General features: G+C 36.4%; 1 protein-coding gene across 4 annotated transcripts in view; it reads left to right on the forward strand.

The window, feature by feature from the left end:
* LOC123538339 (syntaxin-17-like) overlaps nt 1-14,967 on the forward strand; it is a 131,749-nt gene extending 116,782 nt beyond the window's left edge. For all 4 annotated transcript variants that reach the window (XM_045322365.2, XM_045322363.2, XM_045322364.2 and 1 more), the window contains exon 8: nt 10,300-14,967. In XM_045322365.2, the coding sequence (XP_045178300.2) occupies nt 10,300-10,484 (185 nt within the window). In that variant the 3' untranslated portion in view covers nt 10,485-14,967. The remainder of the gene's footprint in view (nt 1-10,299) is intronic.
* The last annotated feature ends 10,277 nt before the right edge of the window (nt 14,968-25,244 follow it).

The following is a 25,244-nucleotide window of genomic DNA, read 5'->3' on the forward strand; positions in this document are numbered from 1 at the left end:
TGTCTGGAAATAGTCCAGTTATTAATCGAAAAGAAAATTTGTTTAGCATTCCTGATGACACTGAACTATAGATCCAGAGCTAAAACAATTGAAAGAACGTAGTTTTTAAGGGCGTATTGGAAACTGCAAGTTGATAGAAAACTAAATGTAAAATTACAGTGGCACATTATGTTATTAGGAGTGCATAGAACAGAACTTATTTATACAGGTTGTGTAGCATATGATTTAACAAATTTTTGACAACAAATACATAAGATATGCAACTTGTCTAGTGCCATGTTTTTTGGTATTATGTGTATTCTAGTATTGTTGAAGATTGTTGGTAAATGTCAGGCTGGTTGCAAATTTGGGAATATTTGGTGGGACGTCGTCTGTCTGTCGTAGAACATCTGTCACACCATCTCTCATCCTTGACACAATTTAATGAAATTCACACAAGTGATCGGCAACAACAGTAGTTGTGCATGGGGCATGTTAGGTTCTTTCAGAAAATAAATTGCTGAGTTATGGGGCTTTGTTTTTTGTTACTACACCGAACTGCAAAATAAACGCAACGGTTGGGGAAACCATAATTCGAAATAAACAATTAATGATGATAACAAGTTATTTCATTAATTGGGACTTACTAATACTGGTAATTTCATTAAAATATAAAACAAATAACCCGATTATATGTCAAAGTTCATTACCACAAGTTAATTTTCAACATTGTCAATATCTGTACCATGGCTGAATACAACAATGCATCTTGTCCATGGAGCATTAATTGCGATATTGTTACTGTGGAATGTTCATTGGATAAGAGCTGATGTAATGTTGAAGGTTGTTCGGTGGTTTTTGACAGGCATAAAACGGTGTTTTGAGCTCCGCCAGATTTCTTATCGTGCAGGTCTGGCGACAAGGAGGCAGTCCAGGACATTAAATATTGTTTCTAGAATAGTTTGTGTTATCCCGCAGTGACGTTGACCTTGGATTGTCTGAAAATAGCACTTGACCCCTTGCTGCGGGTAAATGTAGATGAACAAATATGCAATAGACAAGTACTTGCATACGTTATTTGTATCATGTATGAAGTAGTGACCGAGTGCATATGAAATTTATTTAGTACTTCATTGCGTTATTTGTTAATTGACAACAAGGTTGATAATATAATGGTTATTTATTTAATAAAGATGATTGCAATGTATGTTTGTACATGTTAGAGACTCACCATTAAACAATAGTATTCTGGCGGTATTTGGCTTTGAGGAATCTGTCCTGACGGTGGGCAGCTGCACTGTTTCGTCTTGTGCGGTGTTGTCACTTTGGGAGTCTGTCCTTGGTCGATCCTAACATACATTTTATAGACGTTGATGGAGTCTTAAATCTCGAAGCATGAAACTAATGCTGAGCTATAGTCTCGTGACATTGGATTAGCATTCGACAGCTGATTTGGCAAATTATCCCGAAATGTGCATTGCAAAAGACTATTTATGTCAGCTAAAAATATTTTGGGGTGTTTTTAGCTCACCTGTCACAAAGTGACAAGGTGAGCTTTTGTGATCGCGCGGTGTCCGTCTTCCGTCGTCTGTCCGTGTGGTCCATCGTTTAAACTTTCGCTTGTGACCACTCTAGAGGTCACATTTTCATGGGATCTATATGAAAATTGGTCAATGTCATCTTGATGATATAGTCAAGTTTGAAACGGGTCACATGCGGTCAAAACTAGGTCGTAGGTCTAAAATAATAGAAAACCTTGTGGACCTCTCTAGAGGCATATTTTTCAGAGAACTTCATGAAGATTGTCAGAATGTTCACCTTGATGATATCTAGGTTTAAGTTCGAAACTGGGTCACGTGCCCTCAAAAACTAGGTCAGTAGGTCTAAAAATAGAAAAACCTTGTGACCTCTCTAGAGGCCATATATTTCAGGAGATCTTCATGAAAATTGGTCAGAATGTTCACCTTGATGATATCTAAATCAAGTTCGAAACTGAGTCACGTGCCTTCAAAAACTAGGTCAGTAGGTCTAAAAATAGAAAAACCTTGTGTTCTCTCTAGAGGCCATAAATTTCACAAGATCTTCATGAAAATTAATCAGAACGTTCACCTTGATAATATCTAGGTCAAGTTCGTAACTAGGTCACGTGCCATCAAAAACTAGGTCAGTAGGTCAAATAATAGAAAAACCTTGTGACCTCTCTAGAGGCCATATTTTTCAAGGAATCTGTATGAAAGTTGTTCTGAATGTTCATCTTGATGATATCTAGGTCAAGTTCGAAACAGGGTCATGTGTGGTCAAAAACTAGACCAGTAGGTCTAAAAATAGAAAAACCTTGTGACCTCTCTAGAGGCCATACTTGTGAGAATGGATCTCCATAAAAATTGGTCAGAATGTTCATCTTGATGATATAGAGGTCAAGTTCGAAAGTGGATCACGTGCCCTCAAAAAGTAGGTCAGTAGGTCAAATAATGAAAAAACGTTGTGACCTCTCGAGAGGCCATATTTTTCATGGGATCTGTATGAAAGTTAGTCTGAATGTTTATCTTGATGATATATAGGTCAAGTTTGAAACTGGGTCAACTGCGATCAAAAACTAGGTCAGTAGATCTTGAAATAGAAAAACCTTGTGACCTCTCTAGTGGCCATACCCTTGAATGGATCTTCATGAAAATTGGTCAGAATGTTCACCTTTATGATATCTAGATCAAGTTTGAAACTGGGTCACCTGCCTTAAAAAATAGGTCAGTAGGTCAAATAATAAAAAAACCTTGTGACCTCTCTAGAGGCCATACTTTTCATGGGATCTGTATGAAAGTTGGTCTGAATGTTCATCTTGATGATATCTAGGTCAGATTTTAAAGTGGGTCATGTGCCGTCAAAAACTAGGTCAGTAGGTCAAATAATAGAAAAACCTTGTGACCTCTCTAGAGGCCATATTTTTCATGGGATCTGTATGAAAGTTGGTCTGAATGTTCAACTTGATGATATCTAGGTCAAGTTCGAAACAGGGTCATGTGCGATCAAAAACTAGGTCAGTAGGTCTGAAAATAGAAAAACCTTGTGACCTCTCTAGAGGCCATACTTGTGAATGGATCTCCATAAAAATTGGTCAGAATGTTCATCTTGATGATATCTAGATCAAGTTAGAAAGTGGGTCATGTGCCCTCAAAAAGTCTTGAAATAGAAAAACCTTGTGACCTCTCTAGTGGCCATACCCTTGAATGGATCTTCATGAAAAATGGTCAGAATGTTCACCTTGATGATATCTAGGTCAAGTTTGAAACTGGGTCACGTGCCATAAAAAAATAGGTCAGTAGGTCAAATAATAAAAAAACCTTGTGACCTCTCTAGAGGCCATACTTATCATGGGATCTGTATGAAAGTTGGTCTGAATGTTCATCTTGATGATATCTGGGTCAAGTTTGAAACTGGGTCAACTGCGGTCAAAAACTAGGTCAGTAGGTCTAAAATTAGAAAAATCTTTTGACCTCTCTAGAGGCCATATTTTTCAATGGATCTTCATGTAAATTGATTTGAATTTTTACCTTGATGATATCTAGGTCAGTTTCGAAACTGGGTCACGTGCGGTCAAAAACAAGGCCAGTAGGTATAATAATAGAAAAACCTTTTGACCTCTCTAAAGGCCATATTTTTCATGGGATCTGTATGAACGTTGGTCTGAATGTTCATCTTGATGATATCTAGGTCAAATTTGAAAGTGGGTCACGTGCCATCAAAAACTAGGTCAGTAGGTCTAAAATTAGAAAAACCTTGTGACCTCTCTAGAGGCCATATTTTTCAAGGGATCTGTATGAAAGTTGGTCTGAATGTTCAACTTGATGATATCTAGGTCAAGTTCAAAACAGGGTCAAGTGCGATCAAAAACTAGGTCAGTAGGTCCGAAAATAGAAAAACCTTGTGACCTCTCTAGAAGCCATACTTGTGAATGGATCTCCATAAAAATTGGTCAGAATGTTCATCTTGATGATATCTAGATCAGGTTCGAAACTGGGTCATGTGCCCTCAAAAAGTAGGTCAGTAGGTCAGATAATGAAAAAACCTTGTGACCTGTCTAGAGGCCATATTTTTCATGGGATCTGTATGAAATTTAGTCTGAATGTTTATCTTGATGATATATAGGTCAAGTTTGAAACTGGGTCAACTGTGATCAAAAACTAGGTCAGTAGATCTTGAAATAGAAAAACCTTGTGACCTCTCTAGTGGCCATACCCTTGAATGGATCTTCATGAAAAATGGTCAGAATGTTCACCTTGATGATATCTAGGTCAAGTTTGAAACTGGGTCACGTGCCGTAAAAAAATAGGTCAGTAGGTCAAATAATAAAAAAACCTTGTGACCTCTCTAGAGGCCATACTTATCATGGGATCTGTATGAAAGTTGGTCTGAATGTTCATCTGGATGATATCTGGGTCAAGTTAGAAACTGGGTCAGCTGCGGTCAAAAACTAGGTCAGTAGGTCTGAAATTAGAAAAATCTTTTGACCTCTCTAGAGGCCATATTTTTCAATGGATCTTCATGTAAATTGATCTGAATGTTCACCTTGATGATATCTAGGTCAGTTTCGAAACTGGGTCACGTGCGGTCAAAAACTAGGCCAGTAGGTATAAAAATAGAAAAACCTTGTGACCTCTCTAGAGGCCATATTTTTCATGAGATCTTCATGAAAATTAGTGAGAATGTTCAGCTTGATGATATCTAGGTAAATTTGAAAGTGGGTCACGTACCTTCGAAAACTATGTCAATAGGTCAAATAATAGAAAAACGTTGTGACCTCTCTAGAGACCATATTTTTCAATGGATCTTCATGAAAATTGGTCAGAATTTTTATCTTGATAATATCTAGGTCAAGTTCAGAACTGGGTCACATGAGCTCAAAAACTAGGTCACTATGTCAAATAATAGAAAAAATGACGTCATACTCAAAACTGGGTCATGTGGGAAGAGGTGAGCGATTCAGGACCATCATGGTCCTCTTGTTTTAATTGTAAATTCGTAACAGGTCACGAAATTAGCGATTTTTTAAAAATAATATACTTACTTTCAGTGCGCACGTGCAAAACGTGCTTTTCATATTGTGCCAGTCAGGTGTCACTGTACGATGATTTTAATAAATTTTAGTGGCCTAGTAATATTTTACATGTATAAATAATATTCAAATACGTTTGGGTTAGTAAAATATATTTACGGCGGAAATATTCAAAAAAGAAATGTGTTGCGTTTATTTTGTGGTTCGGTGTATATTATATACATACACACAATCTTGTGTGCACCATCTCTCCTCATCCCCTTGACACTATTTAATGAAACTTCAAACAAGTGATTAGTAACAACAGCAGTTGTGCATTGGGCATGTTAGGTTCTGAAACAAAATATACTATGTACATACAGTCTGCATATGCAATCTTGTGCATGCCTAATCTTCCGAACCCTTGCACACAATTTAATAAAACTTCACACAAGTGATCAGTACCAACCCTAGTTGTGCATGGTGCGTATGTTACATTCTTTTAGATAAATTTTCTGCAGAGTTATGGGACATTGTTTCTTGTTACTATACTGTATACTTACAGTCAGTCCACATAATTATGCAATCTTGTGTGCGTCAAATTGCAATGTATTGTGTCAGTGCGTGGGGGTGGATACATTCATCACCTTTAGTGATTGCTCTAGTTTGATTTGTTGTTATGCCCCCATATTTATGGGGTTGGGGGAGGGAAGCATACAGTGTTCTTTAAAGGACTTCGTCTCATGAACTGCTGAAGGGATTTTCACCAAACTTTTGTCTGTACCACCATTAAAAGGTTCTCCCTCAAATTTGTTCAAATGGGGGTACTTAGACTTTTTTGGGGCCATCAGAGCTAAAATAAAAATCCATCAAACTTGGTCTGTAGCATTATTGAAAGGTCATCTCCAAAATTGTTCAAATTAGAGCATTTTGCCCTTATTTGAGTCTGAGACCTCTGGAGCTGAAAATACCTTTAAATGACCTCTTCTCATAAAGTGCTTAATAGATCTTCATCAAACTTGATCTTTATCATTATTATAAGGTTTTGTAGGTTCCAACAGAGCTGAAAATAGAATAGAGTTATTTCTTTCATGAACTGATTGATGGATAAAACTTGGTCTGTAGTCTATAAGGACCTCTCCCAATTTTGTTCAAACGGTTTCATTATAGAAATACTGTTAAAAATTCCTTCTCATGGAATGCCTGATGGAACTCATCAAATTAGCATCATTATTAGGTCCTCTGCCAGATTTGTTTTCAAATGGGGGCACTTCATCCCATTAGGGGTTGCTACAGCTGAGAATTTCTTGAAAAAACTTCTTACGAATAGCTGGGTGGATTTTCATCAAACTTGATCTGTAGCAGCATTGTAAGGTCCTCGCCCAAATTTGTAGCTCACTGAAGATGCAATGCTCATGATGAACTTTTAGTATCGTTAAATGTCTGTCCTCCATCTGTCCACTCCATATCTTCTGAATGGCATAGAAAATTTTCATATATCTAGCATCAATTTCTAACCTTAAGATGACATGCAGCGCTCACAACCCAGGCCCCGTGTTCATTTATCAGTCTCAGCTGAGTGTGAATTTGATATTTTAATATCAATTACTCTAACCTCAAGGTTAAATTCCAACTGAGACTGACATCATTACTGAATAGTAACTTGAAAATAGTTATTAACATAAAATTTAGTTTGAATCATACTATTTATATAGTTATAAAGGACAAATTTAATAAAGTTTATCAAACGCAGCTGAGACTGAAAATGTTTTGTGAACATGGGGCCAGGTCACTTGGTCCAATGTCAAAGTCAGATCAAATGTCAAATAGCTTTACTTCATGTCTGACTTATATCTTCTTAACCACTGGGAAATTTTTTTATAAAACTTGCATCAGTTCATAACCTTATCAAGACGAGATGCAGAGCAGACAACCCAGGTCACTAGGTTTAAGGTCAAAGTCACACTCAGTGATGAAATAGCTTAACTTTTTTGTCCACTCCATATCTTCCAAACCTCTTCAAAAATTTTCATAAAAGTTGCATCAGTTCTTTACTTCATCAAGACAACAGTCTCTAAGTTCAAGGTCAATGTCAGTGATTGTCACACATACAGGTCAAATATCAAAAGAGTTTAAATTCATGTCTTCTTCAAAAATTATTCTTAATCACAGGAATGTTTCTGTGAAATAAGCATCCGTTGTTAACCTCATACAGATGACATGCAGAGTTATTAACCCACATCATAAGGTCCAAGGAATAGGTCACATTTAGAGGTCAAAGATCAATTAGCTTTAATTTGTGTCCATTCCATATTTTATTAACCACTGAAAGGATTTTCATAAAACTTAACTAGCATCAATTGCTAACCTCATGAAGACGACTTGCAAAATATTCAACCAAGGTTATTTGATCCAAAGTCAAGGTCACACTTAAAAGTCAAATCATTGAAATGTGATGATAGCAACATTTTACTTTCCCAGTGTATCAAAGCAGCGTCTGAGGGTATAAATCACCTTAGAGACAGCTCTAGTTCATGCATTTTCTTCTGTTTCTCTGCTGCTTTAAGTATTTTTGTGCCCCCCACCCCCACCCCCATGATCGGTGGGGGCATATAGATTTGGTCTTATCCGTGCGTGCGTTCGTTCGTCCATCCGTCTGAAGTTCGTGACGTGCCTAGCTCGAAAAGTATTTGATATAAATTGATGAAACCTTGCATGAGTCTTTATTGTAATATGAACTTGCGCACCTCCTATTTTTTGTCTGGCTCAGCCCCCTATTTTTAGAGTTATGGCCCCTGAAATAGTCAAAAATGCACATTTTTACCTTGTGACACGCCTAGCTCAAAAAGTATTTGATATAGATTCATGAAGCCTTGCATGAGTCTTAATCATGATATGAACTTGCGCACCTATTTTTCATCTGGCTCCGCCCCCTATTTTCAGAGTTATGGCTCCTGAAATAGTCAAAAATGCACATTTTCACCTTTTGACATGCCTAGCTCAAAAAGTATTTGATATAGATTCATGAAACCGTGCAACTGTCTTAATCATGATATGAACTTGCGCACCTCCTATTTTTCATCTGGCTCCGCCCCCTATTTTCAGAGTTATGGCCCCTGAAATAGTCAAAATTGCACATTTTCACCTTGTGACACGCCTAGCTCAAAAAGTATTTGATATAGATTCATGAAACCTTGCATGAGTCTTAATCATGATATGAACTTGTGCACCTCCTATTTTTCATTTGGATCCGCCCCCTATTTTCAGAGTTATGGCCCCTGAAATAGTCAAAAATGCACATTTTCACCTTGTGACATGCCTTAGTTGCTCAAAAAGTATTTGATATAGATTCATGAAACCTTGCACGAGTCTTAATCATGATATGAACTTGTGCACCTCCTAATTTTCATTTGGGTCCGCCTCCTATTTTTAGAGTTATGGCCCCTGAAATAGTCAAAAATGTACATTTTCACCTTGTGACGCACCTAGCTCAAAAAGTATTTAATATAAATGGTTGAAAACTTGCATAAGTCTTTATCATGATATAAACTTGCACACCTTTTTTTTTGGCTGGCTCCACCCCCTATTTTTAAAGTTATGGCCCCTGAAATAGTAAAAAAATGCACTTTTTCACCTAATAATGTGCCTAGCTCAAAAAGTATTAGATGTGAATTCAGGAAACCTTGCTGGAGTCTTTAACGTGATGTGACCTTGCACACTTGGCATTCTACTTGAGAATCTTAGCTCTTATTACAGAGTTATGGCCCTTGAAATAGTCAAAATAGTGGATTTTTTGTTTGTGATGCTCATAGCTCAAAAAGTATAGGGCCTAGAATAATGAATCCTTTTCATAAAATGTTTGTTGAGGCTATACCCAATTAAGACTGCAAACATTTGAATTATTGCCCCTTATCTGTGACAATTGTACCAGTGGGGGCACACCCTGTGTCCTACAGACACATTCTAGTTTATTTTACATTTCCACTTTCATTTACTTTGTAGAGATTGTTTCTGAGTATCTTACTCTAATACCAATACATACCCACATACTTTCACACACAGCTACATACTAGTACCCCATTCTGTCCTTCATATACAAATACTTTAAGCATACTCCTTCACCGTTCTATTTCTTGTGTTTTTGCCATATTTTTTATCAGTGTCTCCCACCTGTACCATTTCACCTGCCTCATCCAAAGTGTAAAACTGTCTGTAATTTCCTATCCCATCCTCTTGTTTTCTGCATTTTTTTACTTGACTGTTGATAGCCATGACAGGAATGTTTGACACTTGTCATATTTCTTGATAACAATATTACTTATTATACTCCTCTTTGAAGTAGAGGGGATATATCTTTTTGCTCATTGTCTTCTGGTCAGTAGACCATTTAGTTTCCGATCAATAACTACAGAACACTTCCTCTCATAATGGTCGAACCTCATAGGATGATTACCAGTGGTCTGTAGATGACCCCAATTTTTTTGTGTGTTAGTTGTTCAAAGGTCAAAGTCACATAGACCTTTAGACTGAGAATGGTGTCTGCTCAGTAACTAAAGAGCACCGTAGCCTTTAGTCATCAAACTTCATAGGATGATTGTTTGTAGTATATTAGTATATTAGTATATTTTCAGTATTTTAGGGTCAGTAAGTCAAGGTCAAGATGACATTAACCTTGAGACTGAAAGCAGTTTCCACTCAATAACTAACCAACACTTTGGCCCACATTGATCAAACTTTATAGGATGTTCATGTTTTGTCAGCAGATGAACCGTAATTTGTTGGGGTCAAAGGTCGAGGTCACAAGGACTTTGAGACTGAATATGGTTTCAATCAATAAATGAAGGACTTCAAAGGATGATCATATGTGTCAGTAGATCATAGATGACCGCTATTGTTTTGAGGGTCAGTCGGTCAGAGGTCAAGAACACAATGACCTCAAGACTAAAAATAGTTTCCATTTAGTAACTCAAGAACACTTGAGCATATTGCCTACAAACTTCAGAGGATAATGACCTGTGGTCAGTAGATAACCTGTGTAGTTTTGGGGGCCAGAAGGTTAAAGACCAAGGTCACATAGACTTCGAGACTAAATATGGGACAGGTCAACATATGGGGCTCATGTGTTTTGCAAACATCTTCTGTTAGTCTAGGTTTTCAAAAAGAGAACATGTTGGTTTGGGATATGGCTGTTTTATCTTCAGCAGCAAGCCCTGTTGTCACCTTGACAACTCTTGTTGTTATACGACTGTTAAATTCATAAAGTTGATACAGATTTTTATTTTGTCATTTAGGCTTTTTAGGTGGAAGCTATTTTAAAAAGAGGAGAGAAAAGGTTACAGAGATGGAACTGTCAAAATTAAGTAGATCAAATTCCCTACCAGATATACATCTTGAGCCTGCAGATGGAAGCTCCTTGTTTGGATGGGGAAGAAAAAGGAACCAGTCCACGGCAGAAATACAAGAAACTAGTTCATGACAGATATATACATGAAGGAGAAATATTAACTAAGAACTAATACCTACAAAAAGGTTGTGATACTGAAAAATGTTTTCTTCAGATGTGTTATATTGTCAGCTTTGTTAATCTATACACATCAGTTTATTTAGTTAGCTATTTTTGCATAAAGAAAGGTTCAAGCTTGTTGTCCCCTGCCAAAGGCGTAGGGATATAGTTTTGGTGTTGTCGTCTTGCCAACCGTCCATCCATCCATATCTATGACATGGTGTAGAGTATTTAGATAAAACATGGTAGAAATGCCACACTGCAAGTTTTGGTCAAGGTAACATTAGTAAGATCAGATTTATGGCCCTTCGTACATGTATACATGTATATATATATATATATTACATATATAGTGATATATTTAGTGATTTATTATATGCCCAAAGGGACGTATTATGTTTTACCCCCGGTGTCCGTCTGTCTGTTGGCAATTTTGTGTCCACTCAAGGCCCCTTAAGAATTTCAAAGAAACTTGACACAAATCTTCACCACGCCGAGATGACATGCAGAGTGCATGTTTTGGTCAAGGTCACACTTAGGAGTCACAGGTCATATATGACTTTGCTTTGTGTTACGATATTGCTCTGCATTGCAGTGCTCTTGTTTTTATTTGGCAGATCCCTTTTTTGTTCACTTACAATAAAAAAATTTGAATTACTTCCCTTTTATGTTACTATAAATAGCTTATTTGGAAAGTTTTTTATTATTGGCAGTAGGGAAGAACCGAGACCACGTTTCTATGGTACAACATGGATGGTACCTCCAATTTGTAGGTGTGTTTTGACATACCTGTACCTAATAAAGATTTTTTTGTGGACTTGGATTTTTTTTTTTTTAAATTTCTTCCCTTTGTTGTTCCTGTCCTTTGGGCTTCAACAGCCAAGTTCTTTAAATTTTGCTCCCATCCTCTGATGTAACCCTTGGGGCTTATATTGCCCCGCTTGGTGGAGCTCTTGTTCTATTTTCTGTCTGCCGGAGTCGTATCTCTGACATGGTTGGAAGGATTTCAATAAAACATAGTAGAAATGTTAATTGCTATAGGGCAATGCAGCCATGCTAGTTTTATTCAGATTGGTTGAGGAAGACAAGATATATGGCCCTTTGCAATTATTTATATAGTACATAGGTAGACTTTTATGCATTTTTTTTGTCAGTCTTGAGTCATATCTCAGAATTGGATTGTAGGATTAGAAATGTTAACTGCTGTACAGAAATGTGGCCATGTAAGTGCAAGTTGGATTGCTTGCGTCAGACAAGATTTATAGCCCTTTGCACTTATATATATAATTCATAAATAGTGCACATTCTGTCCATCCAGAGTCATATCTCTTACATGGTTTTAATGGATTTAAATAATACATGGTAGAATTTATAACATTAAATGCACTAGGGAAATGTGGGCCTGCAAGTTTCAGACAGATTGTTTGAAGAAAACGAGATTTATGGTGCTTTTGTATTTATGTCTCCTCAATCGGTGGGGAGACATATTGCTTTTGCCTTTGCCGTCCGTCTGTATTAGTAACAGCTGGCCAGATTTTGACGAAACTTAACAGGAGTGATCAGTACCAAGTCTAGTTGTGCATATCGCCGGCACATTCCATTTTGCTGGAAAAAATGGCAGCAAGAGCTAAAAATAGAAAAATCTTGTCGGTTTGCACAGGTCAAACTGCTGGCTGGATATCGACGAAACTTCACAGGAGTGATCAGTACCAAGCCCAGTTGTACATATCGCCGACACGTTCTTCTGTGCTGCACAAAATAGCTACAAGAGCTAAAGATAGAAAAATCTTGTCCGGCTTTTGCATGTCAAATTACTGGCTGTTATTCAACAAAACTTCACAGGAGTGATCAGTACCAAACCCCAGTTGTGCATATCGCTGGCACGTTGCACTTCGCTGCACAAAATGGCCACCAGAGCTAAAAGTAGAAAATCTTGTCCGGCTTTCACAGGTCAAACTGCTGGACAGGTTTTGAGGAAACTTCATAGGAGTGATCAGTACCAAGCCTAGTTGTGCATATCGCTGACACATTGCGCTTCGCTGCACAAAGTGGTAGCCAGAGCTTATGATAGAAAAATCTTGTCCGGCTTTCACATGTCAAACTGCTGGCAGGATTTCGACGAAACTTCACAGGAGTAATCAGTACCAAACCCCAGTTGTGCATATCACTGGCATGTTCCGCTTCGCTGCACAAAATGGCCACCAGAGCTAAAAATAGAAAAATCCCTCTTCCATCCTTAGAATATATAGGTGGGAGACAATCATATGTTTCTGTGACAAAAACACCTAGTTTTATATGTAATACATAAAGTGTGTTTTTATTATATCCCTGGGATGTATTGTGTGATGGCAGGTGTGTCTGTCAGTCATAATTCATGTCTATAACCATTAATGCCATTTAAACTTGGCATATAAGTAGATGGCGATGAGATGATGTGCAGAGCATATGAACTGGCTCTATAGATTAAAGGTCAAGGTTACAAAATGAGCTAAAAGGTCAGTTCCATCATATTTTGTGTTCAGAGCATAACTAAATAACTATGAGAGGTATTGACTTCAAACTTGGCATGTAGGAAGCTTGCGTGCAGGCCATGGTTTAAGGTGTATTTTGGATTGCTAAGGTCAAGGTCAAGAGCATCATTACTAAAAATAGAAAAGTGATTTTCTCACAGTAACTTCAGTTTAGAATGAAGTAAGCAGACCAAACCTGGTATAGGTAGCTTTCATAGAGACAATCTTTTTTAGCTCACCTGTCACATAGTGACAAGGTGAGCTTTTGTGATCACCCTTCGTCCGTCGTCCGTCCGTCAACAATTTCTTGTCAGCACGATAGTGGTTTCATTTATGATTTTATTTTAACCAAACTTGCACACAACTTGTATCACCATAAGATCACGGTTCCTTTCTTGAACTGGCCAGATCCCATTATGGGTTCCAGAGTTATGGCCCCTGAAAGGGCCAAAATTAGCCATTTTGACATTGTCTGCACAATAGCAGCTTTATTTATGATTTGATTTTTACCAAACTGGCACACAACTTGTATCACCATAAGGTCTTGGTTCCTTTCTTGAACTGGCCAGATTCCATTATGGGTTCCAGAGTTATGGCCCCTGAAAGGGCCAAAATTAGCTATTTTGACATTGTCTGCACAATAGAAGCTTCATTTATGATATGATTTTAACCAAACTTGCACACAACTTGTATCACCATAAGATCTTGGTTCCTTTCTTGAACTGGCCAGATTCCTTCATGGGTTCCAGAGTTATGGCCCCGTAAAGGTCCAAAATTGGCTATTTTGGCTTTTGCAGCCATATAGAGACTTCATTTTTGGTTTTATTTGATACAAACTTCCAAAATATCTTCAACAACAATAAATCTTGGATTTCATGACAAATCAGATCCAATCATAGGTTCCAGAGTTGTTTTATATCTGATTACCTCCCCTGATTGTAATCAAAATGGATTTGTATCAGTAAGTACTTATAGGACTTATTTGAAATTTCATTATTGTTATTAGTTGGACTGAGACAGTCAGGGTAGATAACTATGGACTGATTATATGTCAAATTACCTCCCTTTATTTTAAATAAAAATGGGTATATCTCCGTAACTAACGAAGATACTGATCTGAAATTTCATTTATGTCAACAGATGTATTTGGCAGATCCTTCTTTTGTTCACTTACAATATTTTTTTTTTAATTACTTCCCTTTTACTTTACTATAAATAGCTTATTTTTAGTAACTTTTTTATTATTGGCCGTAGGGAAAAATCGAGACCACTTTTCTGTGGTACAACATGGATGGTACTTCCAATTTTTAGGTGTATTTTGACATATCTATACCTTGTAAGAATTTTTTTGTTTGTTTTTGGTTAAATTTCTTCCCTTTGTTGTTCCTGTCCTTTGGACTTAGATATATTTTTTCTGAGGGTCTTCTTGTCCTCAAGTGCAATGATAACAGGTGAGCGATATAGGGTCATCATGGCCCTCTTGTTATTTCATTTTAATCAGGTAGCTTTGGTCAAGGTCATTGTTACTAAATATAGAAAAATGTTTTCATGCCCCCGAAGGGAGGCATATTAGTTTTCAACTGTCCATCCGTTAGTTCGTCACAATGTTAACTTTCAACATTAACTTTTTGCATGAAGGCACTTTACTCGTGAACCACTGAACTCGGGACCTTCAAACTTCACATGCTAATAGTACTTATTGAGTACATGACCCCTATTGACTTTGGGGTCACCAGGTCAAGGTCACCAGGTCAAAGGTCAAGGCGCTGCTTGGGCATTTGTCACCATTAGTGACAGCTCTTGTTTTATTTATAATTAAGAATGAATAACTTTCAAAAAGACTGAAATTCAATTGTATTTAAGTGCTTTATGTAGGCAAATAATGCTTCTTTTCCTGTTTGGTGGGGTATACCAATTCACTGAATTAAATCTGTCTTGAGGTACCAGTACTTGTCTCTTATTAGTGGTTACATTTGTTGCCCCAATGGAACCTGCAGCACCTAGATTGAGTGTTAGACTGGAATCCACAGCCCCTGGTTGAGAGGGGTCAGTGGGAAGCTGACCCCAGTGAGACAGTCTTTGGGTTGAGTGGCTGGCCACAGTTGGACCCTCAGCTCCTGGGTTGAGTGGAGGGCTTGTTATCCGATAGACGCTAGCTCTCCGACCCCGCTACACATTAGTACTATGTTGTAATGCAACAGCTTGGATGTATGTCTGAAGAATAGTGTTTAACTACTTTTCCCAAGCCACCAGTTTTGTAACTAATAGCATAAAATGATATACACAGAAAAGAAAGAAAAAGAAACTGGCCAAACTGAAGAAATATTCATGATACAGACATTGGGAGGAATTAATTTTTGAAAAAAATCATATATAAACAAACACTGAAAATCTGATTAGACTATCAGATGTAAATGAGCTATCAGTGAGCAGTGTTTATCACATTTAGAGAATCAATTTGTAGCTCATTTGGTATTGGATAACATAAGGTAGAATTTTAGGAAACAATTTCAGCTACAATTTCAAAAAACCTAATACCCGGTAGTAAAAAAAATAAGGGCAGAGAACAGGAGTACGTGTATGAGGGGTGGGTGTATGAGGGGTAGATGTATGAGCAGAGAGCAGGGGTAGGTGTATTAGCAGAGAACAGGGGTATGTGCGTGAGCAGAGAATGGGTAGATGTATGAGGTTAGGTGTATGAGCAGAGAATGGGTAGGTGTATGAGCAGAGAACAGGGGTAGATGTATGAGCAGAGAACAGGGGTAGGTGTATGAGCAGAGGACAGGGGTAGATGTATGAGGGGTAGGTGTATGAGCTGAGAACAGGGGTAGGTGTATGAGCAGAAAACAGAGGTAGGTGTATGGTCAGAGAATGGGTAGGTGTATGAGCAGAGAACAGGGGTAGATGTATGAGCAGAGAAAGGTGTAGGTGTATGAGCAGAGAATGGGTAGGTGTATGAGCAGAGAACAGGGATAGGTGTATGAGCAGAGAACAGGGGTAGGTGTATAAGGGGTGGGTGTGCAGGATGTGGATGAGGATTAATTAGATATATTATTAGGAAACTGAACTGAACTTTAGAAAAATGGGAGGACCCCTCTGACCTTGACCTGTGAGTCATTGACCATTAAATCAAGGGATCTTCCTGAAGTGGTACTTAGTCACTGTGTACCATCTCTATTATTACTGAATGGATTTACTTCAAACTTAAAATAGTTATTCCTCATCATCACCCACATCATATGTCTCAAGGGTCTTAACTCTGATGCCATTGACCTCATTAAAGATAATATTTAATGAAAATGAAAATGTTCAAAAAGTAAGAAAATTTGCAACCATTATACCTTTGTGTTGAAGAATCTGTTAGTTGAGTACTAATTTGCAGGAAGATTATAGTCAATGTGTGACACAGATGACTTCATAGATATATATACGAAGTATATGGTGGGTTTTCTAATCTGTTGACAACATCTTGTTTTCTTTCCACCCTTTTTAATGACAATCTGTCTGCAGTCGTCTTTCTTACTGTTTTATCTGTGACTGTTTGTACTGAGTAAAAGAGAAGTTACAGTCAAACCTGTCTGTAAAGACCACCCTTGGGAGAGCCAAAATGTGGTCTTTATTGGGAGGTGGTCTTTATTCAAGATTTATTTAAGATCTCATGTTGTCTGATATTTCGGAAAAGCAGGTCTTTGCAAGAATACACCTTTCATAAAACGCATTACCTCTTTGGAGGCAGTGATGTCAATGTTACTACATACTTTAAGAAATACTCTCACCGCTGACCTTGCTACGCCCATTGTTCTATAATTCATTCCTTTTTCAAATAACACACCAAGAATTTTTAAAACATTGTTGATACTGGGTTGAAAAGGGTTATCATTGGTAGTTCCACAGAATTGAATCCACTGGTTAATGTATGTGTTATATTGTTTTTTTGGTGTTTCCCTCCATGATTGTAAAATGACACTGCGTGATGATTTTGGTACTCCTTTACTCTTGAGGGCTCGCCTGATAATGGAAAAACTCCCAATTTCAGAGTTTTCAGTGGATGTTGCTGGTCCAGCTTGTTGGGGAGATAAAGACTGCACGATGGCTTTGGTAGCAGATAACAGTCGCTGCAAATCAGACGCAGAAGGCATGGCCACCAACTTTGAGTTTTCAATATTGGAGCAACAAGAACCGCTTGTGTCTTGTCCTCTGTTACTTTTTAGCTCCACTATTTGGTGAATAGGGGGGCTATTCTACTCGCCCTGGCGTCGGCATCGGTGTCCGTGTCGGCATGAGCTTTCTTGGTTAAAGTTTTTCGGCAACCTTTGTTTTTCTGTCATATCTTTGTTACTATTGCTTATATCTTATAACAAGACTTAGTACTTCTTTCAAACGTGAAATGAAAGTATTCCTCACCACTTCCGAATTTTATTATTGTATTATCTCCTTTAAAATTTTTATAAATACCACTTTTTTCCCAAGATTGTAATTATTTATGACTGGTATGCCTTAGTCTTAGCCTTGTTATGATATGCTATCCCTTAGGAAAAAGGAAGGCAGTAAAACTGCAGTTTTTCAGCATAATAGCAGTTATTTGTCTTCAAATGCCTGCATTAACATATTTAATAGAAAAGCAGTGAAAATATAGTGCAAAAGCAGTTAAATTGGCCGAAATATGTAAATGAGCTAAGAAGTATAATGATGTCACAAAAAACTGCAACAAAACTGCAGGATCAGCTGTAAGTGGTTAAATATCACAAAATACTGCAAAAATACTACAATTCTTGCTTCAACCATTTAAATGACATCAAAAAAAAAAAAATGCAGAAGAACTTGCATCAACTTGTCCAAGGGGAGTAATTCATTCTGTACTTTCTTTTGAATATTAAACTGTCTGTGATGATTTTACCAGCCATAAAATGTACAATGAACTGATTCTATTTAAATACAAAACATCAGATTCATTTATACAAGTTATGAACTGGTTTGTCCTTTTGTCTTGTAAATCCTTTAATTTTCACCAGTTTCCACCAAATGACTATAAATCCAATCAGTCTGTGCATGAGTTTCACACTTTAATCCTGCCTAATTAGTTAACTCCATTAAAACAGTTTTTATCATTTATTTAACTATTTGTGCATCATTTTGTGTTATAAACATTGTTTTTGAGCAGTTATAATCCATTTTTACCTTTCACATGCTTTAGTTTTCACTGTGAGCGGCCATCTTTCGCACTGCATTATGGGACATCAGGAAGCAGTATTTAGCAGTTTTTAGCTCGACTATACGAAGTATAAGGAGAGCTATCCTACTCGCCCCGGCGTCAGCGTCTTTCCGCGTCCCCACCTTGGTTAAAGTTTTGGTGCACTTTCTCTTTTTTCAACTTATCTCTGTAATTACATGATGGATTTGATTTAAACTTGAAATACTTATTCCTCATCATCATCCACATCATCTGACATAAGGGCCATAACTCTGGCACCAATATTTCATGAATTATCCCCCCTTTTCACTTAGATTTTCAGGTTAAAGTTTTGATGCACTTTCACTCTATCTCTGTTATTACTGAATAGATTTGATTCAAACTTAAAATAGTTGTTCAACATCATCACCCACATCATATGACACAAGATGCATGACTCTGGCACCATTTTTTCATGAATTATTTCCCCTTTTTACTTAGAATTTCAGGTTAAAGTTTTGGTGCACTTTCACTCTACCTCTGTTATTACTGAATGGATCTGATTCAAACTTAAAATAGTTGTTCAGCATCATCACCCACATCATATGACACAAGATGAATAACTCTGGCACAATTTTTCATGATTTATTCCCCTTTTTACTAAGAATTTCAGGTTAAAGTTTTATGCACTTTCACTCGAAGGCAAAAAGTCTACAGCAAATACAAGCACAGAACCAAAGAAAAATCAGGTACTTATTCTGGGAGACTCTGTAACTCAAGGACTAATCAGAGATAAAATGAATACACAACAGACAACAGTAACAATTAAAACACATCGCGGTGCAACTGTCCAACACATACATGACAAAATTATAGATCAAAGGACACAACCAAAAACTACAACAGAAGCCGATGTCATCATTATTCATGCTGGCATCAACAACATATCAAATGCAGACAGACCAGAGGACATCTGCAAGCATTTTCAGCATCTTACTGAAACACTAACAAGAATCAACCCAAAAGTAAAGGTCATGATCTCATCTATACTGCTGAAAAAGAAAGGATCGCCTTTCATCTAAAAACATTACTGAAACAAATGATCTTCTGAAAAGCATGTGTGAGGCCAAAGGATTTAGGTTTATAGACAACAACAAAGTAATGATGCACAAAAACAAAGTTGATGAAGAACTTTACTATGATGAAGTCCATTTAAACTTTCAAGGATCAGCTATCCTTGGAAAACACCTGAATGCAGCCATTCGTGACATACTAGGTCTGCAAAATACCACAAACCTATCTGTAAATTTTCAGAGGGCCAAGCACTGACGGAATCAGAACTATCCATATGCCCAATGGCAGAGACATCCAAATCCACGACAGTGGCAAAGATATCAGAGATTTCCGATGTGGTAACTTGCATTTCAGACCAAAATAACAAAGAGAAAATGAAATTGAACTATCACAGTGATAATTTGTCAAATTCAAATGTTTCTGTTCCAAGCAATATTAGTAATTATTTATTTACAAGGAAAGGTCTTAACTTTATGCATCTGAATATCCACTAACTGTATCCCAAACTGAATGAGCTCAAATACTTTTTGGATGAAAATATTGAATTAGATGTACTTTGCTTGTGTGAAACATTTTTGAATGATCATTTTTCTGACAATGAATTAATTTTAAAAAATCATCAGATGTTTAGAAAAGACAGACACACGCATGGTGGTGGAATTATTACATATGTAAAATCAAACTACACATGTTGGCAAAGAAAAGATCTTGAAAATAAAAATTTAGAAACATTATGGTTAGAAATCAAGCCAACTACTAACCAAAAATCTCTTCTTTTCTGCTACGTATATAGACCACCTTCCTCAAACCAGTCATGGAATAACGAATTTGAAAAATCCTTAGAGATAGTATATTCAGAAAATAAAGAAACAATTCTTCTTGGAGATTTTAAATATAACTGTATTGAAAACAAAACAAGAAATAGTGAATGGAACAACATAGTAAATGCACACAATCTCACTCAACTAGTAGATAAACCAACAAGAGTCACGAATGCATCTTCAACAATTACTGACCATCTTTATACAAATTACCCATCAAACATAACAAACATACAAATACCACCACTTGCATTTAGCGACCACTTTCCTGTCTGTTTTACTCGCAAGCTTTCAAACAAATCAAGAAATGGCCCATTACATTCAACAATTAAATACAGGTCTTATAAAAACTTCAAAGAACAAGAATTTTTACATGACCTAGAAAGGTAACCATGGTCCGTGATAGACATTTATGATGACGCAGATGATGCCCTAGACACATTTCTTAAAATCTTTCTTGAAGTTATGAATCAGCATCTGCCCAAGGAAGAGCGTCGGGTTAAGTATAAACAACAACCAGACTGGTTTAGCCCAGAAATCAAGAATGCAATAAACTCAAAAACTCAAGCTAAGAGGTCAAAAAGCCAAGGTGAATTCAAGTTCTGGAGAAAAAAAAGTAAAATCTCTTACCAAAGAGGCAAAAAAGTCATTTTACTCACAAAATATCAACAACAGTAAGAAAGACACTAAGAAGTTATGGAAGCATCTCCAAGACTTATCTGGTAAAAGTAAAAATTATCAAACCAATTACATTAATGACGATAATGGAAACCCAATAATAGATCCAAAGGCAACTGCTGGAGTATTTAACACTTTTTTTTGCAAATGTTTTTAAAACAGTACCAAATCCACCAGAACATCTTACACCTGAAAGTGAAAAAATCATTAAAGAATTTGTTGAAAGTAAAGTTGAAAATAACTCATTTCAAATACAACCCATTACTGAAGAATTCATACTAAAGGAATTAAAATCACTAGATGAATCGAAGGCAAGTGGGTTAGATGACATAGGCTCCAGAATATTAAAGATAAGTCATCAAATAATAGCTCAACCTTTCACAAAGATAATTAACCTAAGTTTAACACAATGCAAATTTCCAGGAAAGTTTAAAACAGCCAAAATAACACCAGTTTATAAAAAGCATTCAAAATCTGACAAATCTAACTATAGACCAATATCAATACTTCCAATATTATCTAAGCTTATTGAAAGGCATGTTTCAAATCAAATAAAGGATTTCTTGGAAACTTACCATCTTCTGCATTCCAAACAATCAGGCTTTCGAGCAAATCACTCCTGTGAGACTGCACTTACAAATATAATTGATGACTGGATTAATGCCATTAATAAAAACTCTTTTGTTGGCACTATATTTCTAGATCTAACAAAAGCGTTTGACCTTGTAAACCACTCTTTGTTATAAGAAAAATTATACCTGTATAAGTTCAGTGAAACCTCTGTTAAATGGTTATCATCGTATTTAGAGAACCGCTCTCAACAAGTATGTGTATCTGGTAAGCTTTCTTCTCCCAAAGAAATTTCTGCGGGAGTTCCACAAGGCTCTGTTCTTGGGCCTATACTTTTTATACTATATATAAATGACCTTCCTTTACACACACATAATTCATCCATTGACATGTTTGCTGATGATGCAACAATGTCTGCATTTGGTAAAACTGTGACTGAAGTACACAACACCCTACAATCTGACATTAACAAAGTAGATGAATGGTGCAAAGAAAACTCAATGCTTCCAAACATATCAAAAACTAAAACTATGTATATCACAGCCTCTTATAACAACAATAAAATTAAAAATCACATCAGTTCTAATAGCATACAAATGCAGGGTCAGCCCCTATCATATTCATCACATGAAAAGCTGTTAGGAGTACATGTTGATGAACATCTGAACTGGAAGATCCAAGTTGAACAAACTATGAAAAAATGCAATTCCAATTTATATCTTCTTTTACGAATAAAATCTTACCTGAACCTACATTCAAGAAAACTATTTTTCAATTCTTACATTTTACCGCACCTTGATTATTGTTGTACTATATGGGGGAACTGTACTGATGAGCTTCTAGAATCTGTCTTAAAATTTCAAAAACGTGCCGCAAGAATCATACTTGACAAAGAATATAATGCTCCATCAGCTGAATTGTTTAAAGAATTAAAATGGATGACTTTTTCTGAAAGAATAAAGTATAAAAAGGCAATCCTTGTTTATAAATCCATTAAAGATCACTCTACTGAACACCTTGCTTCAAAATTTATTGAAAAACAAACAAGTGATCGCCAGCTTAGATCATATGAAAACAATGAAATTAAAGTACCAAAGCCAAGAATTGAATTCTTTCGTAAATCATTACAGTACTCTGGAGCTGTAATTTGGAAAACATTCCTATACATATACGCTCCTTAGATACGTTAGAAAAATTCAAAAGATCATATCTTCAGTGGCACTTCTCTGTTATATATTATTAGAATACAAAGCAATAATGATAGTCACATGTTGTCATATTTTGAGTTTTTCTTGATTTGGTATATTTTATATGTTTAGGTTGTACATTTTTACATAAAATTGATTCATTGTCATTGCCTTTTACTTCTTTCCATATTATAATGTTCTCCTTTCAGGTTTGTTATATCTGTATATAGTTTATTACATGTATGTTTGATGTTCTGTACATAGTTATACATTGTATACAGTGGACCATATTGTTAATCGGTTTTGAAAAATGTATCCAATGCTGTATATGTTATCCACTTTAAATAAAGTCGTTACTTACTTACTTACTTACTCTATCTCTGTTATTACTGAATGGATCTGATTCAAACTTAAACAATTGTTCAAAATCATTACCCTTATCATATGACACAAGATGCATAACTCTGGGACCAATTTTTCATGAATTATTTCCCCTTTTTACTTAAAGTTTTAGGTTAAAGTTTTGATGCACTTTCACTCTGTCTCTGTTATTACTGAATGGATTTGATTCAAACTTAAACTAGTTGTTCAACATCATCACCCACACCATATGACGCAAGCTGCATAACTCTGGCACCAATTTTTCATTAAGGTTTCGATGGAGGCCTTGAGAAACAAAAATCAAACAACACCAAATCATAGAAAGAAAGAGTTGTTTGACATGAAAATTGAACAGCATGTAAAACATGTATATTACTTTATGAAACAAGTGTCAGTATACTGATATAAACATTGAATTCCGGAAAAGGGCTGCCTAAAGGGGCTCCACTTCCGGACAGTTAAACGCCTTTAAAAACTCACCATTTTCAAAGAACAGTTACACATGTTCGTTTTGATGCATTTGCAATAGCGTGCGAGTGGTGAAATTTCGCATAACAAGGTGGAACACAGTTTTCAGCAATTGTTTATCATTATTTTTTTACATATGACATTTATTTTCAAAGGGAGACAACTGTTCCCGATTATTTTAAGTACAAATGGCATTCATTTTCAAAGGGAAACAACTTTTTTCAATTATTTTAAGTAATCTTTGAGAAAAAGTTGTCTCCCTTTGAAAATGAATGCCATTTGTAAAGAAAAAAAGATAAACAATTGCTGAAAACTGTGTTCCACCTTGTTACGTGAAATTTCACCACTCGCACGCTATTGCAAATGCATCAAAACAAACATGTGTAACAGTTCTTTGAAAATGGTGAGCTTTTAAAGGCGTTTAACTGTCCGGAAGTGGAGCCCCTTTAGGCAGCCCTTTTCCGGAATTCAATGTTTATATCAGTATACTGACACTTGTTTTGTAAAGTAATATACATGTTTTACATGCTGTTCAATTTTCATGTCGAACAACTCTTTCTTTCTATGATTTGGTGTTGTTTGATTTTTGTTTCTCAAGGCCTCCATCGAAACCTTAATTATTCCCACTTTTTACTTAGAATTTTAGGTTAAAGTTTTGATGCACTTTCACTCTGTCTCTGTTATTACTGAATGGATTTGATTCAAACTTCAAATAGTTGTTCAGCATCATCACCCACACTATATGACACAAGCTGCATAACTCTGGCACCAATATTTAATGAATTATGCCCCTTTTTGCTTAGGATATACTTATATAGTGTTTTGATACATTTTATCTTTACCTCTCTTGTTACTTTAAGTTGATATTTTTGACATAGACTCGGGCTATTGTGCGATATCTTCATCCACAATTGGAGTCATTAAACACTCCAGTGACAGCTCTAGTTTCCTCAGATGTGCCCAGTTTCACTATCCAGCATCGAAATAGTCGAGCGCGCTGTCTCCTGTGACAGCTCTTGTTTTAATACTGCTGTTCATAAAAGATGCTAAAAATACTGCTCTTAGAAAATAACTGCATTTAACTGCCCGTAAAACTGCTTTTTTTGAAAACATTTACAAAAACTTCAAAATAACTACAGAAAACTGGCCACCACCAGTTTTTCAATCCTCCAGTTATATGCAGTTTCTAAAAAACTGCTTTTTATCCCCCGCCAATGAAATCGGGAGGGGGGTATTGAAATGGCGTCGTCCATCTGTCACGTCCGTGCGTCCGTTCTTGCATCCGTCCGCAGCCATATCTCAGTAACTAGGTGGTAGAATTTCATGAAACTTGAAATAAACATGAAGCAACATACTGCGATGATGCCGGCAATTTTTTTTTTTTTTTTGATTGGTCAATTTTCCTGAAAGTTATTGCCCTTGATTTAATGAAAAATGCCCAAAAATGTCCGTCCACAGTCATTTCTCAGTAACTATCATGTAGAATTTCATAAAACTTGAAATAAACATGCACCAACATACTGCGATGATGCCCGTCAAGTTTTTTTTTTTTGATTGGTTAATTTTCCTTAGAGTTATTGCCCTTGATTTAATGAAAAATCCATGTCTGCAGCAATTTCTCAGTAACAAGCTGATAGAATTTCATGAAACTTGAAATAAATATGAACCAACATACTTCGATGATGCCTGTCATTTTTTTTTTTATTGGTCAATTTTCCTTAGAGTTATTGCCCTCCAATTGTTTAAAAATCTACAGATTTGTACATAACAAACAAACCAATTGGTAGAATTTCATTAAACGTCTTTCATTCTTTTCCATGATCATTTATTATAAACATGTTAAGTTGTGCACCCACACCTGGTCACCACCTTGC

The sequence above is a fragment of the Mercenaria mercenaria genome, chromosome 18 (genome assembly GCF_021730395.1).
Source record: "Mercenaria mercenaria strain notata chromosome 18, MADL_Memer_1, whole genome shotgun sequence".
In the NCBI taxonomy this organism is placed as follows: domain Eukaryota; kingdom Metazoa; phylum Mollusca; class Bivalvia; order Venerida; family Veneridae; genus Mercenaria; species Mercenaria mercenaria.